At 39.0% G+C, this 17,994-nt stretch overlaps 1 protein-coding gene across 4 annotated transcripts in view; it reads right to left on the bottom strand.

The window, feature by feature from the left end:
• TTC39B (tetratricopeptide repeat domain 39B) overlaps positions 1-17,994 on the bottom strand; it is a 198,622-nt gene that overhangs the window by 95,357 nt on the left and 85,271 nt on the right. For 2 of the 4 annotated variants that reach the window (XM_064490195.1, XM_031449696.2), the window contains one exon: positions 3,604-3,638. The exons of the other annotated variants lie outside the window; for them this stretch is intronic. In XM_064490195.1, the coding sequence (XP_064346265.1) occupies positions 3,604-3,605 (2 nt within the window). In that variant the 5' untranslated portion in view covers positions 3,606-3,638. The remainder of the gene's footprint in view (positions 1-3,603; positions 3,639-17,994) is intronic. 4 annotated transcript variants of the gene reach the window in all.

The following is a 17,994-nucleotide window of genomic DNA, read 5'->3' as shown; positions in this document are numbered from 1 at the left end:
ATAAAGAGGTAACACTGTCATTGTTTGCTGATGACATGATACTATATACAGAAAATCCTGAAGACAACCTGAGAAAACTACTAGAGCTTATCGATGAATTTGGTAAAGTTGCAGGATACAAAATTAATATACAGAGCATTATTATTTTAATAAATGTATTATTTGACAAAGAAGGCATCATACATACATTCTTTCACTCACAGACTTAGCAAATGGTGTTGGAATAGTGGGCTAGCAATTTTAGGGTTGGCATGAGATCTAAATTAAGTTCAATTGGGCTAAGTCCATGTAATGCGGGTACCTCATAATAACAAAATAATCCTAATTCCTCCCTCTCGGAGCTTGTATCATTGCTGTCATTCATTTCACTTATATGTAAGCATACATAAGCATGCATATATACATAAGATATAAATACAAGCATACATAATCAAATACGTTGTTGGTATTATTTTGAACAAACTATTATCTGTTAGATCAATTAAGAATAAGAAAAATTTTTATTTGACTTCTTCCTTCTTTGATGCTCTTCCTTATGTAGATCTGAGGTTCTAACCCACATTATTTTCCTTTAAAGAATTTCTTTTAATATTTCTTGCAAAGCATGTCTATGGGCAATAAATTCCTTTTATTTTTGTTCACCTGAGAAAGTCTTTATTTCTCCCTTACTTTGAGAGTAATTTCAGAGAGTAAAGAATTCTAGGTTGATAGTTTTATTCGCTCAACATTTAAACATTTCCACTCCACTTTCTTTTGCATGCCTGGCTTCTGAGGAGAAGTTGGATGTAATACTTATCTTTGCTCCTCTATAGGTAAGGTTTTTTTTTTCCTCTCAGGATTTTTTTCTTTATCTTTGATCTTCTATAGTTTGAAGATAATAAACCTAAGGGTCATTTTTGAGGGTGGTGGATTTATCCTGCTTGGTGTTCTCTGAGCTTCTCAGATCTGTGGTTTGCTGTCTAACATTAACTGTGGAATTTCTCAGACATTATGGTTTCAAATATTTCTTCTGTTCCTTTCTCTCTTCTATTCCTGGTGTTCCCATTATGCATATGTTATACTTGCTGTAATTGTACCACAATCCTCAAACATTATCCTGCTTTTTTCAGTCTTTGTTCTCTTTGCTTTTCAGTTTTTGAGGATTCCATTGCTATATCCACTAGTTCCGAGATTCCTTCAGCCGTGTCTAGTCTAATAAGCCTATCAAAGACATTTTTTACTTCTGTTAGAGTGATTTTTATCTTTAACATTTTTTTTTTTTTGGTTTTTCTTATGATTTCCACCTTTCTACTTACGTTGCCCATCTGTTCTTGCATGCTGTTTAGCTTATCCATAGAGCCCTCCACATGGTAACCATAGTTGTTTTAAATTCTCAGTCTGACAATTCCAGCATCTCTGCCGTGTCTGTCTCCTCAAACTGTGTTTTTTGCCTTTTGGTATACTTTGTCATTTTTCTTGACAGTTAAACATGATACACCGGATAAAAGGAACTGCTGTTAAGAAGCCTGTGGTCACACAGTGGCAAAGTGTGGGGAGAGGAAACAGTCTATAGTCCTGTGATTGGTCTGTCTTTTAGGGAGCCTGTGCCTCTGGACTGGGAACTTTTCAAGTGTTTCTTAGTTTTTCTTAGATGGGACAGGATGGCTAGAATGGGCTGGAGTTCCCCAAGTCAGTTAGGCTCTGGTTAACTATTTTCCCCTGAAGGCAGTAAACTCTGGTGTATTTCAAAATGGTTCCTTTCCTCCTCATTCTGCCAGAAGCCCTAGGGATTTTTCTCTCCTATTTACTGTGGGAACCTAGTGGAGCTTCCAGAGGTAAATTTCACATGCTGGGGTTGGAGGGTGCTTCATATGGGTGGGTCCTCCTGTGGTTCTTAATTCTCAGAACCTCCAGCAATGTATCAATCACAGCTGAGATTTTTTTCCCACCCCAGCACTGGCTTCCGCTCTGGTGTGCGTGACTCCCAGTATTTGCCTTGTCTGTCTTTCCAATTTTGAGGGCAGCTGTTTACCCTGTATCCTCCCCTTTCTTATGGATCCAAAATGAGTTGTAGATTTTTCAAGTCTGTTTAGCTCTTTACCTGTTGTAAGGACAGAGTGGCAACTTCCAAGCTCCTTACATGTTTGTTTCTCTGATTTGACTTTAAAAAAAAAAAAATTTGACTTTCTAATAGATGTTAGAAATTGCTCACAGTGCCTTTCAGACTTAAAGGTAAATCCACTGCCAGTCTAATGCAGCCAGTGAAAGCTCAGAGAAACACACATTTTTAATGTGCACCACCCATCAGTCACGTCAATTACATCAGTCTGACCTGTTTTCATCTCTGAGACCTGAACCCCTTTCTAGTGTGTGTCTGGTGTTCTAGCTTTCCTCTGGGAACAGCAGTGCCTCCACTGGTGAACTCCAGGCACCAGCCCCACAATCTGATCCTTTTCCACCTCCCAGACTCCAGTGTCTCAAGCAACGCAAGCTCAGTTCCCGCCCACACTCAGAGCAGAGCAGCAGCAGCAGGGCTGAATAATTATAAGATTTCTGCATGGCAAATTAAGCACTCACCATAAAAGTAATTTTTAAAAATCACATTAACAAATTATCTTCTAAAGAGTACAGTACAAAAAGAGAGGGAGAAAAAAAGTAACATTACAGTGGGAAGACCTGACAAACACTATGTCAAGTGACCAAGTTCAGCATCAACACTAGTAGCCAGGTTGACAACAACGTGTACCTTTGATATAATGAGATGAGAATGATGCTTTCTATCTGTGGTCTTCCTCCCAAAAACACATGACCTCAGTCTAATCATGAGGGAAAAGCAGACAAATCCCAACTGTCAGTTGGAACCCTGCTGGAACCCTGATCTCAGACTTCCAGGCTCCATAACTGAGAGAAAATAACTTTCTGTTGTTTAAGCCACCAAGTCTATGGTATTTTGTTATGGCAGCCTGAGCAGACTAATACAGTAAGGCACCTTGAGAAATATCAAATCAGGAGCAATAAAAATATTCATCCCATCTAATAAAATAATCAATCCTACATCGAAGTCTCTGGAGATCATTAAAAATATGACAAAGCTAAACACATTAAAATATTCATTCCTTAGTTTTAAGTTTTTAAACCAGCAACATTTAACAACCTAAATATCTAACGATGGAGAAATGGGTAAGGGAGTTGTCATGTTCCACTTGATCTAATATGATGTCATTTAAAATCATTACAAAAATTATGTAGGGTCATAGTAAATGCTTTTAATAAAATTAAGTGCAAATCAAAAGTAAAATTTTACAATATGAGGCGAATCATGTAAATAAATATGGACAAAATATAAAAGGGTTAGCTATACAGAAATAAAATGTAATTTGTTGGGAAACATTTTTCTTTTAGTTTAGTTCATACAAGAAATAATACTCAACACAGATTTGATAGTAAATGTAGAGTAGATCCTTTCTTAAGCTTAGTCACATCCCAACTGTTAAATTATAGAGAAGTGAGTTTTTCTGACAGTGGTCACTATGCTCATAAAAATGAGAATGAAATATTTACAGTTTTTACAAGAAAACCATCAATTTTTCTTTACTACGTACTTTTTATTATGTTACTACTTACATAGAGAGGGTTTCCAAGGCATCTTCAAAGATGTCCTGGAGGGGAACAAAAAATATAGTGAGTTTCTCAAGAATCAAGACCTTTAAATATAAAAGAGAAAGTGTGTGTTTATGTGTGTGTGTGCGCACACGCGTGTGCGTGTGCAGGGGCGGAGGGGCACAGTTTTGGTGAGATGCAGTAGAATCATTCCACTTAACTCTCCTAATGATTCTTTTCTGAGAACCAAGCATATGCATTTAAGTGAGGTTTAATTTAGTTTAGTTTTGTTCTTTTAATAATTAAGACTAGTAAAATACTCAGCTAGCAATCAAACTGGGCTAATTTGAAGAGAATGTGACTCCTTAACGGAGTCTTCATTCCTCAGTCTCATTCAACCCAGAAACAGAATAAAACAAACAAAGCACAGGACGTGCCCAATTCAGTCATCTCTTTCTCCACTGCAGCCAAGTGAGCACCCCAGGCCATCGTGTCACATCGAACGCCACTACCTTCCCAGCAAGTCTCCTGCCACCAGCCTTTTTTTTTTTTTAATTTTTAACACCTTTATTATGGTATGTTTCCTGTACAGTAAACTATGCATATTTCAGATGCACACTTTGATGAATTTTGATAGATGTATATACCAATGAAACTGCTACCACAATCAAAGATCCTTAACATTTCCATCACTCCCCAAGAGGCGCAATTTTCAAATTCCCACTTAGCCTCTTATCTGCACCATAAAAGGCAGCCCTCTCCTTCATGCCACTGGCCTGTTAAAAAGCTGCAAGAGGAGAACCTAAATACAACACACACACACTCGTAAATCCACACATGCACCCCACATGCATACACACTGACTCACTATCTCACCCATAAACTCAGTCATACACACACACACACACAAACACACACACAAACACACTCACCCACAAACTCATACATCAACAAAACTCCCTTACAGCTGTGAAAATCAAATCCCAGCTCCTCATCCAGGTATTTGGGACCCTCCATTACCTAGTCGAATCTTCACAGCATCCTTCTCTCACAGCCCTACCACCATCACCACAGCCAAGCACGAGGACCTCACTGGTCTCCCTCCTCCCCTGCCTGACACCCTCCATTCAGTTCTTCACACCAGAGCTACAGTTACTCTTTTCTTTCTCTTCTTTTAATAAGCTCATTCCACTCCACTGCTTTGCACCTCTTTAAAAGTTTTCCATAACACTTAGAATAAACCCAAATTCCTTCCCATGCTCTGCGAAACCCTAAAGGACCCATCCGGCATATGATCACCTCTCCACTCACTGGCCTGCTTACTCATCCACTTCAGGCACAGATCTGCCTTTCTGCGCTTTGCACAAGTCAAACTCATCCCACACCTCTCTGCATTTTCTGTCCTAGAATGCTCTTCACTTCAACTCTTCCTAAGGCCGACTCCTTCTCATCCTTCCGTTTGCAGCTCAGAAAGCCACCCTCTCAGAGACCGCCTCTAATAACCCTAATCAAAATTGCTAAGAACAGCAGCTCCCTTATAGCTTGCCGTCATCTGACTTCCTTAATTCACAATACGTATCATAATCTCTAATCATCCTGTTTGTTTACTTGGTTACTATCTGTCTCCATCAGGCCAGGTTCTCATTTACCAAGTTTGCAGGGAAATCGCATGGGCTTATTAGCAGAGTTGTTGCTCAAGAGATACATGTTGCCTAATGAATGAATGAACTGAACTTGAGTCATCAAGGCACCAACCGCATCACCTCGTTTAGAGCTATGACACAGAAATGAGGGAAGAGGGTTACACAGATTTTCCCTTGTGGAGCCACTGATATTGATCAGTGTGTACACTCCACTGATTCAGCATTCAGGCAGGAAAGCAAAAAACTGTGTAAACACTGCAAAGAAGAAACAACATTATTAGTAGTGGCAGAACTGATTGAGAATTTGGGATCCCTGACCCCACCTACATTAATAGTATACTCTGTAAGAGAGGGAGAGTCAAGAACAATTCCATCTTATCCTCATTCCCCAGAGATTAGTGACTGAAGCAAAATCAGAAGCCCATGAACCAGCTATTAGAAGAGAAAGGAACTGGTCCTGAAGCAAAAGAACCTATAGTAGCCAATAGTAAAAAGATGCTACTCTGGCCAATATAAAAATTCCTAACTAGAAAAATACTCCTTTATCCAAATCGAAAGTCTGAAGAGGCTCTTGGTATCACAGACTTTGCCATTTTGAATCACAGCTCAGTGTCCCACATGCCAGCACAGAGGTTTATCACGTGAGGGTTTGGAGGAGGAGAGAGGCGATGCTCTCCAGGAACCCAGATCTGGCTGTGATGACCAGTTGCCTGTGCCAGACACCAGCTTCCGGTCCCTTTGGCACCCCTGTTAACCCCACCTGGGTGACCTCTACCGGGAAGGGGGAATGCAGAGAGCTGGGAGCTTCTGTGCATCTGTCCCCCTGGCAAACCTCAACCCAGGGCAGGACACACAGCAGACACCCAGATACTTAACAAGTGGGCTTCAGAAAGGATGAACTGGGAAGACAGCTCTTCTTTTCAAAGGAGACAAGGCTAATACTTACACTTAAACAAGTCATACCCCACCTCCCGACCCTCAAAACAAGAAAAACTAAATTATATCCAGTAAGAAGTCATCTTTACTGAAGTAACATCTCTCCATTTTGTCATATGTCCTCTAAATAAAGCACAGTGTTCAACATGGTGACCGTAGTTAACAACACTGCATTGTTTGAAAGTTGCTAAGAGAGTAGATCTTAAAAGTTCTCATCACAAAAAAAAAAAAATTACAACTATATGAGGTGACGGATGTGTTAACGAACCTTATTATGGTAATCATTTCACAATAAACAAATATATCAAATCATTGAGTTGTACACCTTGAACTTATGCAATGTTCTATGTTAATTATATCTCAATAAAGCTAGGGGAAACTTTTTTAATTGTTAAAATCTATTTTTTCCATTTAGATGAGTAATAAAAATATAATAGAATGCCACCATTAGTAATGGAGAAAATCCACCAGGGTTCTAGGACATTGTTGTAATAAACTAGAGATGAGAAAGAGAGAGCGTAAGAGAGAAAAAGAGAGAAAGAAAGAGAGAAGGAAAGCTTTGTCTCTGAAGGCCAGAATGAAAGTGACTTTTTTCTCATTTAAAAGAGAAAGAAAGGTAAAGACAAGAACTAAGATTTACTGAGAGCCTAAACAAAGGTACTCCATTGTTCCTCCCAGTCTGCAGCAAGCAAATCCAGTCACAGATGACTACCCGCCCAGCATTCCACAGCTGGTGAGTGAAGGAACTGGGATTCAACCTCAGATTTCTTTAACTCCAAAGTTTTTTTAAATGTTAATAACAACTACCCACAACCTGGGGCTAAGGCAGTTGGGCAGGAGTGGAGGTGGGTGGGTGAGGAGGGGCAGCGTATCTCCCCAGGTCACACTGCAGACTGTTGCACAAGCCCTCGCAAGGGTTATTTAGTTCTCTAGGAAAATGTACCTGAGTTTGACTTTGCTATTTATTATCAGATTAGAACTCAGATACTGTAAGATAACATGTTAACTTGCAGATTTCAGAATAGTGAAAACATCTCAAAGATTGTCTTATTGCCCCAAAGGACATTATCCAGTTTTATGTACAGCCTATCAGTCTTAATCTAACATTGTTTCTGTATTAAGCCTGTAAATACTCAGTTCCTCAAATGCCCTTTGAATCAGGTTACCATCTCACTGGTTTCCTCATTGATGGGTTAAATAAAATTTTGACCCATTCACTTTATATCTTTATGAGAGTCATATCTCTAATTTTGGGAAATTATAATTTGACATTAATACTGGCAATACATTGTCTCCCAGAGCACCTGCCAATACAGTTTCCCAGCTCCACAGGAGAAAACGGTGTGGCTTCTGCCTGGGGGATGAAAGGCCAGAAGTCAGAGACTGTTCATACCTCCCGTACTACATACCTCTCTCTCTAGGTCCCAACTCCTAGCTCAGATCCCACCCCTTTCCTTCTGCTGCCCCAGAGAGGGCCTCTCCTCTGTGGATTCCCGTCAGGACTGCCAGGTTTGGCACGTGATCTGCAAGGGATTGCAAGTCAGCAGTCTCCCACCCAACTTGAAGTATCCCCACATTCATCCCTCACCGAGCAGAACTAAATTTTTCTACCTCTGATACCTTTGCTTCTCCAAATTCACCATCAACTGCCCAGTGCTTCACCAGCGCTGGGTTTCATTTCCCCAGTGATTACCACAAGCTGGTTTCCTTTGAACCTCCCAGTACTGGGCAGGCGCACCACGTGGACTCCAGTTGAAACATATACAGTCAGAAAAGTAATCAGATTCCTCCCAGTCTGAGGAAACTAGGACAGGAAAGCTCATGCTGCTGACAAATAAGATATGTTCCGAGGAAAGCCTCAGCATTTACGTCTGTCCTTGAAGGCTGCTGATCCGCCTCCCCCATTCCCATGCCCAGGCCAGCAGTGAGGAGCTCCTACCCTTGGGCGCAAGTGTAATAAACATTTACTTGAGCCACACCTGGCTCCCAAGCACATACTGTCTCAAAATGGTACCCGACTTTTTCAAAAGCCTATCTTGACTACCTGGCTGGAGTCAAGGGCCATCAAACCCCTTTTGAATCCTCTTTATAACCCAACACAATAATCTGCATTTCAGAGACTCTTTGCAGACAATTGTTGGCTGACTGGCTGGCTGAATACCCTTGTCTTGAGATGAAGGTCCTTGCCTTGAGCTGTTTCATTTTGCAATTTAGCAAATGGGCTAACCCTGTTAGGTCAAAGATTCCACTTCAGGGTCTGCTCCCTGCTGGGTGAGGAGCCTGAAACCCACCCCCTACCCCCAGAAGGATGGAGGATCCCGGACACAGAAACGGACACAGAGTGAGGACAGGGAATGGGGGTGCTGCATCAACCTCTAAGGCTTTTCTAAACAATTTTCATCTTAATTTATTAACTTGGTCATATTCTGAGTAGCAAAAATGTTTGCAGGTGCATTTAAGTGACAGTAGGTTCTTAATAAATGTTTACTTATTTAAGAATCTCAAATAATAGAGCTACTCATGATGCAAATGTTTACATTATTTTTATCCCTGTGGGGAAAGGCAAAGAAGAAAGATGACAAATATGCTATTAACAGCAGTAATTGAAACACTCTGTATTAATTTCTAACGAGACCAAATAGATTTTAAAAACTTTTCAGGTCTCTCCATCTGAATTTTAATTCACTTTGCAGTGTGAAAATGAATGTGTGTGTGGCAAATGTTACTCCAAGAAGGAAAAGGAAGTAGGAAGGAATATGATACAAATTAAAACTAGGTACTACAAATCCAGAAGTCGAATCACTTCTCTATAGCATCTTCCTTTCTCCCTTTACCTTATCCTCCTCCTCTCCCTCTTCTGCCTCTTCCTCCGTTTTTCCCTGTCTCATATGGGTGACTTCAGTGGGTCTGTGCACTGATGCTACCATGTTCTCATGCACTGTTGTTCTTTAGGAAGTGATGACAAGGTTTGATGGGGCTCTGTCGACACCTCCCTCCTCAATGAGAACCACCCCATAGCACCAGACCCTCCCCACTAGAGCTTTCATTCAACATTCCATTCTATTGACCAATGAAGCTGTGTATTTGACTCCATGGACTCAAAGAACCCCAGAGCTGCTGAGAACTCTGACAAGCCACAGATTCTACACCTGGCTCTCGGGCACATCTGGACTATTCCCTGGGAGATGAAACATGAAAAGGATGTCCCAGCTCCACAGGGCTAGCACAGGGATTAAGAGCCATGGGTATTAGAGACCTAAAAGCTGCAAACACTCCTCCACATGGCATTCACCCCTGGTTAATCAAGATGTCCAAAACAGAAAACAGAAGCGCAGACTGGCATTAGTTGTTACACTTTATCACTATCTTAGTAATACGTCAGGAAGATTCCTCAGATATTGGTTGTAAATCTTTTCACATATGAAAGGAAAACGCACACTGCTAGTTAAAGAAATGACATGAGAAATGTATAAACTTAAGTGACATCATTTCCTACTATAACTTCAATAAAGTGTTTGTTTTTTCTAATTCAGAATTAATTTGAAATACACCTTTATTATGTATCCATGAGTGACCTTTAGAAGAAAACTGGGGCAAAGAGCTTTTTAATATATATGCCCTCAGCTCATATGTCAGGGATAATTTTTCATTTGGCTCCCGTCTGCCATCCATGGTCTTTTGGAGCATTCAAATTCCCACCTGGATCCAAGGCTTACCATCAGTTGCATTTTATATGCTGCATTTTAAAAATTTCACATTGTAAGAGGGAACATCAGTACCCTGAGACTGTCTGGAGCCAAACGTAAAGCTGTTTCAGCATCCCCATTACTGGGTCTAAAGGGTACGAACACCACTCACACTTCCCTTTTAAGGATTAACATCAAAACTCAACCGACCCACAGAACCCTTAATCAGAGGGAAAAAAACAGCGGAGGCCCATACACTATTGAGACACTCACACTCCGGAGTCTCCACCTGGCCCTTGCAGTGAACAAAATGTGACCTTCCCAAAGTTATGAACATAATTCTCAAAAGTAGCAGACAAAAAAGAAAAGAATATGATACAGAGTTCATCTTTCCAATCTGCCCAGAAGGTATGGAAACACTTAAAAAAAACCCAGAGGTTTTTAAACATTATTCAAAAATAGTTTTCAAAACAAAACAAAACAAAACAGGTTTGTCAACGGGATTAATCTCCTAGGAAGAGAGGAATTAGTCCCGCGAGAAAGGGGACAAATCTCACAAGATTTGGCTCCGCTGAAGAGGATAAGGGGTGTGGTGCCCTGAAAGCAAATAGGCAACTTCTCACCTGAGACGGAAGCCATGTAGACAGTAAAAAAAAAAATGCTTTCATTAACAGGCTTGCCAACGGGATTTCTCTCCCTTGCGCAAGGGACTTCATCTCGCCAGAAAAGGGGCAAATCTCGCGAAATTTGGACCCACTGAGGAAGCTAAGAGGTGAGGTGTCGTGAGCGAGGCTGGGTTGCTGCTGGGTGGAGAGGGGAAGGCATACAAAGAGTAAAAACTGCCTTTATTAACAGGAGAAAGAAAAGTAGTTTTCCAAGTTGAAATAATACAAACATTGAAAATCAGCTGCCAGAAGAAAAAGTGTGTGCCTTGAAAAATTTTATTTTAACATGCATTGGTGGAGAATGAAAATAATTTCACACATTCTCCAAGTACAGAATTAACATACTTCTCCCGTTGTTCTCATGCCAGGGAAGGGCTCCAGTATTACCCCATAAGTCCTGTCTTTTTTTAAAGCTTCATATTTACCCAAAATCACAGGTTTGATAGTGAAAATAGGATATATAGAGTAACAGTCACTTCATTAGCAAGGATTACTTCGAGAACATTAATAAACTGAGCTTATTTTTTTCTAAGCCACTATTATGTGCTGGTGCATTAGATTTTATTCAGAGATTCACTCAACATTACAGTGGTGATGTAGTGCATGTCCAACACAGGACAGTGGAAAACAAATTTAGACCAGAAAGTTAAACCGGTCTGGGTCTGAATCTCAGCGCTACCCCAACCCTGTGAAGGTCTAGCCCTGTGAATCCTCCTCTTCTGATTTTTTTCAAGAGCTTATCTTAACTCCCTGGCTAAAATCAAGGGCCCTTGTATTCCCTTCGAATCCACTTTATAACCCGACACAGTACTTTCGTACTTTGCAAACTCTTAGCAATGGGGATTCCAACCACCTCCCCAAATGGTTGTAAGGATGCTAGTGAGATAATGGCATTATAAAGGGCCAACTCAAAACAGGCTCGATAAACACAGTTCCAGAGGATACTAAATTCTGAGATGGGATGAATTACTGGGCTCACGGAGACAGAGCTGGGATCTCTCACCATACTTCCCCAGTAATTCTTTCACACGAAATAGTCTGTGCCCTCTTTTGGAAGAGAGGAAAGAGGCTGAATGTGGGAATATTTATAGCAAACAGGTACTCAAAATTCATGTTAACTGCCTTTACTTCTCCCATCTGAAAACACGTTCATCTCCTAGTCTCTAAGGCCCAGACTCTTCCTGCTCAGTGGGTTACCTAACACGATAAACATAGCTTACAGGCACAGAGCCCAGGACCTCAGCTGGCAGTGTGATCAACACAGTGTGATCTTGGCCAATACACTCAATCTCTTGGGGCTCTAGCTTCCTCATGAGTAAAGCAGATAGGTTGGCATAGAAACCATCCCTTACTCAATATCCTAAATTCTCTGAATTAAACTCAAATCCTCCCCAATAAGATAGCTGTATGTCTATAACACCTGCTAAAATAAAGTCCCTCAGGGAAGGCTGGCATGCAGAGGGACTGCATCTAAATGGAGTGTTGGGCTTTCAAAGCCATTATCAGTTGTACTAACTTGACCTTCAATAGCCAGTTAGTGTGTTAAGTATCAGACAAAGGAGTTCACACAATGATTCTTTGTAATTTCTAGCAACTTGAGCCAAGCAACAAGAGAAACCATGAGAATTATAAAGAACCACCAGATGTCACTCTTACAAACAGCTGAACTGGACTGTATCGCTTTAGTTTGACACAGAGAGAAGCATGTTTTTTAAAAAAATGAAACAAATTTATGAATGGGGAAATATTTTCCTTTCTGCATTTCACTATAAATATGGAGTTGAGTTGCAGCTTAAGGCAGGGGTTAAGTCCTATGGTCAGTACTTAAAAGGAAAACCACGTATAGTCAAAACTGACATTGAACCAATACTTGAAACTGCCATTATAATTGAGTACACATGGTTTTGGATACGACTTCAGAGAGAATGGGCATGTACAAACATAAACTGTGTACAGCATAATAAAGGCTGTATATGCAAAACGTAAGGGTTTTTTTCACAGTGTATATTGTTGAATGTGTTTAACATAAATGAGCAAATTATTTTACTCCTCTGTACTTAGTCCTCAGCTACTACTTTTATGATTGTAAAATGAATCCTGGCAATCACGTAATATGCCAAGCACTATTGTCCCCTAGTGCCAACCCTACCTAATCTATGGTCAACAGAGGAATACCTAAGGCATACTATTTTTGGAGGAGAATAATTTTACACAAAACAAACAGCAACAAGCAGAACCAAGAGACTGAGTTTTAACATTTTAAACTGCTTAGCTTTGAAACCATCACCAGTGGAGGTATTTTAAACTTAAAATGAACAGAGCTTATAGCATCTTCCTACAAATAAATAACCATAAATTCCATTTATTAACATCCAGGCATTATATTAGACACTTAGATGTTTATTTCCAATTTACAATCATAAGAAGAACATTCCACCTCCACTATTACTACTGCTACTACATTCTGATAATAATAATAATAGCAATAATAATAAAAGGTAACACGATTGAGTGCCAAACACTGCTCTAAATCCTTAACATGCATTAACTCATTTAATCTTCATAATGACCCTATGAGATAGGGCTATTACTATATCCTAATAAGGAAACGAAGACTAATGAAGATTTAATTAACCTATCCAACATCTCATAGATGAGCCTCAGTTTTTCCATCTGTGCAATGAGAATGATACCACTTAATTTTCACAATCGTTCTGAGGCTTAACTGAGATAACGTATTTAATGCACCCAGCTCAGTGTTGACACAACACTAATAAAAAATTTCTTTTGCAAGGGAGGGTATAGCGCAGTGGTACAGCATGTGCTTAGCATGCACAAGGTCCTGGGTTCAATCCCCAGTACCTCCATTAATATAAATAAATGAATATATATAAATAAATAAGTAAGTAAATATGTAAATACCTAATTATCGCCTCCTACCCCAAGAAACAAACAAAAGGAACTTAAAAAACACACAAAATTTTTAAACATTTCTTCTGTAATCATTAAAGTGGTTCTACAGCTGATAGCCTCAAGTGCAGCCTAAGGATAAGCAAAAAGAAACCTCTTGCATCATCTTGTTCGATCCTCAAACTTTCAGCTGTAACAGAAAAATGGCAGAATTAGCATTCCCTTACTTGTAGCTCTGTTCCAAAGTCAATGTCCTAAAAAAAAGAGTACATAATCTTGAGGCAGTTTCTGAGTAATAAGGCTTCAAAGGTGACCTCAGACTGAGAAATCCCATACTGAAGAGGCCTGGAGCGCACGTACTCAGAATCAGCCTGCCTGGGTTCAAATCCTTTTTACACCTACTAACTCTGAGACCTTGGGCCCGCTTTTTTCTTCTTTGTGCCTCAGTTACCCATCTCACTGGGTTGTCCACTGACTAAATGACACATGTGAAAAGCACGTGGAACAAAGCTCCAGGACAAGATATTACTATCACCAATATTGTTAGGACTTGAGTCTCCTAAAAGCACCGGTGAGTGGTACCATGTGCTGCAGCCTGGAGAAGGTTGGGTAGCAGACGGGGCAGAGCACTTCGCACCAGGAATCCTGACTCTGCCTCCCCTGGCTGATCATCCTGGTGAAACCAAACAGATCAGCCCACCACCACAGAGGGCAGCAAACTGCAACCCGTGGGCCAAATCCAGCCTGCTGCCTGTTTTTGTAAATACAGTTTTATTGGAACACGCCACGCTCAATCATTTACATCATTTACATTTTTTTTTATATATTTCCTGTTACACCTGCAGAGTGGAGTAGTTGCAAGTAGAGCATATGGTCTATGAAGCTGAAAATATTTACTATCTGGCCTTTTACAGAAAGTTTGCCTACTTTTGCATAAATGGATAAAACACCGAATTTCCTTCCCTACCCCATTGGATGTTTTGAGGATAGAGTAAGAAACAGATGTGAAAAATCTATAAAATATTAGGAATTATTTACCCACACAAACCAGAGCCTTCAAGCTTCAAATTCAAGGGGGAAGTAAACAATGCTAAGATCATGAGTGTAGAGTCTCACCATCAGCTCCATCACTTACTAACTACATGTGGCTTTGGGCAAGTTACTAAGCTTCTCTAAGATTCACATTCATCACTATAAAATGGGAAGAACAATAGATAAAATCAAATTTGCAGGGTTGAAAGAATTAAATGAGATGTATGTAGGGTTCAGCATGGTGTCTGGTCCAGTACCTGATAACGTCAGCTCTTATTAAATGATTACTTTCATTGTTATTACCGCAGGAGAAGGTTTAATGTCCAAATACTGGACCACTCAGACAGTACTTCCCCCCTCCCCCGGGTATCTGTGCTCATGAGAATTATAGATGCTAGCAAAGCAGAGATGCTGAGAACTATAATCTGTTCTTTTGGGGCTGTCTAAGAAAGAAAAGGCTAGAACTTCAATATATTCATTTCTGTTAAGACTAAATTCTCCACTCCCACCAACATTCTTCCTTCAACAGCAATAAATTTTCAGCAAGAAGCTAAATGCTTATCTACACATTTGTATTATGTAGAGAAATAAACTTTATACTCTAAGACAAATTAATTGACTCAGTCCCATCATAAGTGAAATGCTGACATTTTGTTTCTAATAAGAAGCAATTAAATATGGAAACTTAATCAAAAACAGCAGAAGGGAGAGGCTGCCAGAGGGGATTAGCATAAGAGATCATATAATTAGTATCTCGAATTTAATATACATTATAAATGAAAAATTTTTTAATGAATTAGAAATTCTGAACATGCTAAAAGACAAATACTAAAATGCTGGTAAAGAAATACACTAAAAAGAATTTGAAATCACTACCCAGGTGTACCGGGGACCTGATACATTTGAGGCTGATTCAGATGCTCAATATCTTAATTATAGGGATGGTTAAATGGGTGTATATATTTATAAAACAGTCTGTATGCTTAACATAGGTGCATTTTATCACATGTAAATTACCACCTTGTTATGGCTTTTTTTTTAAAAGATTTTGAGAAAAAGTAAATACTAAGAAAAAATTTCCATATGACTTGTTAAAAATGTGGATGCTGATGATGTCATAATAATGGCTAACACTTCGACAGCACTATTTATGTGCCAGCCAAGCACTGTTCCACACACTTTTACATATATTAACTCATTTACTCTTCATAACAACCCTCTGAAGTGGCTTAGTATTAACGCCAATTTGCAAATGATGAAACTGGGACACAGAAAGGTTAAGTCACTTGCCCAAGATCACAAAGTATCCAAGCGGCAGAACCAGGATTTGAACCCATAGAACCCAACTTCAGAATCTGTGATCTATATTCATTCTCATTAAAACCTTTAAAACTGTTTTTGAGAAACAAATTTTGTAAATTCAACAAACTGAGCTGTTTGACAAAAGGAACTTCATCAAACTGAGCCAGACCTTTGGAGATACCCTAACCTCTCTTCACACCATAAATCTCATGTGCAAAGTTGGGCGTGTGGTTTTCATGTCTGTCTTCCCTCCAGGTGGCAGGCTGCATGAGGCATATTCATGAGCAACAAGCCCAGGGTCTACACACAGCAGCTGCACCAAAAATACCACTTGGAAGAATGATTAACAAAATAATGAGTGGATCAAGGAAATCACGAATACGTCTCATTATACATTATGCATCACTGTAGACAGAACAAAGTTTCTTTGTGTACATGTGTGTATGTGTGTATGTGCATGTGTGACTAGGTATATACATACACTAGTTTCTTAAGTCAATGTAAAGGCTACTCCAATTAATAAGCTACAAAACTGTTACTGAACACATCAGCCCTGTGAATATATAAAACATTTTAGCACATTTATGCACCAAGCATTATACTTTGAATTTTAATATATTGTCTCTCATAAACCAGGTATCGTGTCTCTAAAATAGGTGCATTTATCATCCCTGAGCTAACACACGGGCCTATCTGACTGCACAGGCTGAGCTCCTATCCATCATGTCATGAGAACTTTTTCACATAGAGAGAATTCAGCCAATCAAAATCCCAACAGATTTTCAGTGGAACCTGACAAGCAGTCGTAAAATTATTTGAACAGAAGACATGTTATAGGGTTTCCCTGCCAAATTAATTCTGTGGAATTGATTCAGGAAAATACATACACAATGGTCAATAGAACATAATAAAGAATATAGACATATATTCCTGTACACAAAGGAATTTATTTTATGATTCAGTTAAAATTTAAATTAGAGAAAGAATAATAATTTATTTCATAAACAATGCTGGGAAATTGGTTATCTATTGGGACAAAAGTGAAATTAAACCCATATGAAAATTTCTGGCTAGATTAAAGAGATACATACAAAAACAAGACAGAAATGTATGGAGAATTTTTAAAATAATCTTGAAACAGGGACAATCTTAATAAGACACACAACCCAGAAGCCATAAAGAAAACAGTAAAAGGTTTGGCTACATAAAAATTTTAAACTTCCAAGACAAGCAAATGGCTAGGAGAAAATATTTAAGATGCCATAAAAAGGCAAAAAATTATTATCCATAATATATAAAGAACTCTAACAGGTCAATAAGAAGGGAACAAAAAAACGAAAGAATAATCGATAAAGGACGTAAAGAAACAGTGCACTGAAAAAGAAATCCAATAGCTCATAAACTTGGAAATGCACACTTAAAAACTAATATCATTTTCTTCCGTCATTAGATAAAGAGTAAACAGTGAAAATACCTGCCAGATATATTAAATGAAAGACTTTTCCTGGGAAAGATGAATAGTATAAGATCCCATTTATATCAATAAACACTCAATGCTGATTTCTTCTGAGAACGGGCAGGGAGGGGATGGTAAAGTGAAAGATCACCCTTTGGCTTCTGAATGATTTAAATCTTTTCCAGCAGGAATGCTTTTATGTACTTTTTGTGTAATGTAAAAAAGGAACAGTTTGAACAATATTTAAAAGGTTAAAGTATTTATTCTGAGATAAGCAGATCCAACATACCTAGAGAAAAAAAGCACAGTAAGATAACAGTACAACTAAATTTGTTTCATAACCCAGATCCTTTCCTGCCCATGGTAAGTGAAAAGCACTTCCAGTTTCTAGAGAACTTTTTTAAAAACTTTTTATTTAGATACAATTTCAAACTTACAGAATAATGAGAAAGAAATAATAAGAAGAAGAAAGACTGTGTGCATTTATCCAGCTTTATCTAGTGTTAAGATTTTGCCCCATTTGCCTTATAATCTGCTCTTCCCTCTCCCTCCCCATCTCCTTTTCCTTTCTTCTTTATCTAGATAAAAAAAAAAATTTCTAAACTATTTGAGAGTAAATTACATATACCCTTACCTCTAAATGTGTCAGTGTTATTTTTTAAAAATACAGACATTCTCTTACATAACCAAAGTACAGTTACCCACTTTAGTAAATTTACTGACTTTAAACCGCTGTCCATTTCCAATTTTGGCAATTGCCCAGCAGTGTTCCCTTATAGCATTTT

This window comes from Camelus dromedarius, chromosome 10 (genome assembly GCF_036321535.1).
Source record: "Camelus dromedarius isolate mCamDro1 chromosome 10, mCamDro1.pat, whole genome shotgun sequence".
In the NCBI taxonomy this organism is placed as follows: domain Eukaryota; kingdom Metazoa; phylum Chordata; class Mammalia; order Artiodactyla; family Camelidae; genus Camelus; species Camelus dromedarius.
Note: the sequence above shows the minus strand (reverse complement) of the source record. Positions and strands in the feature narration are given on the sequence as shown.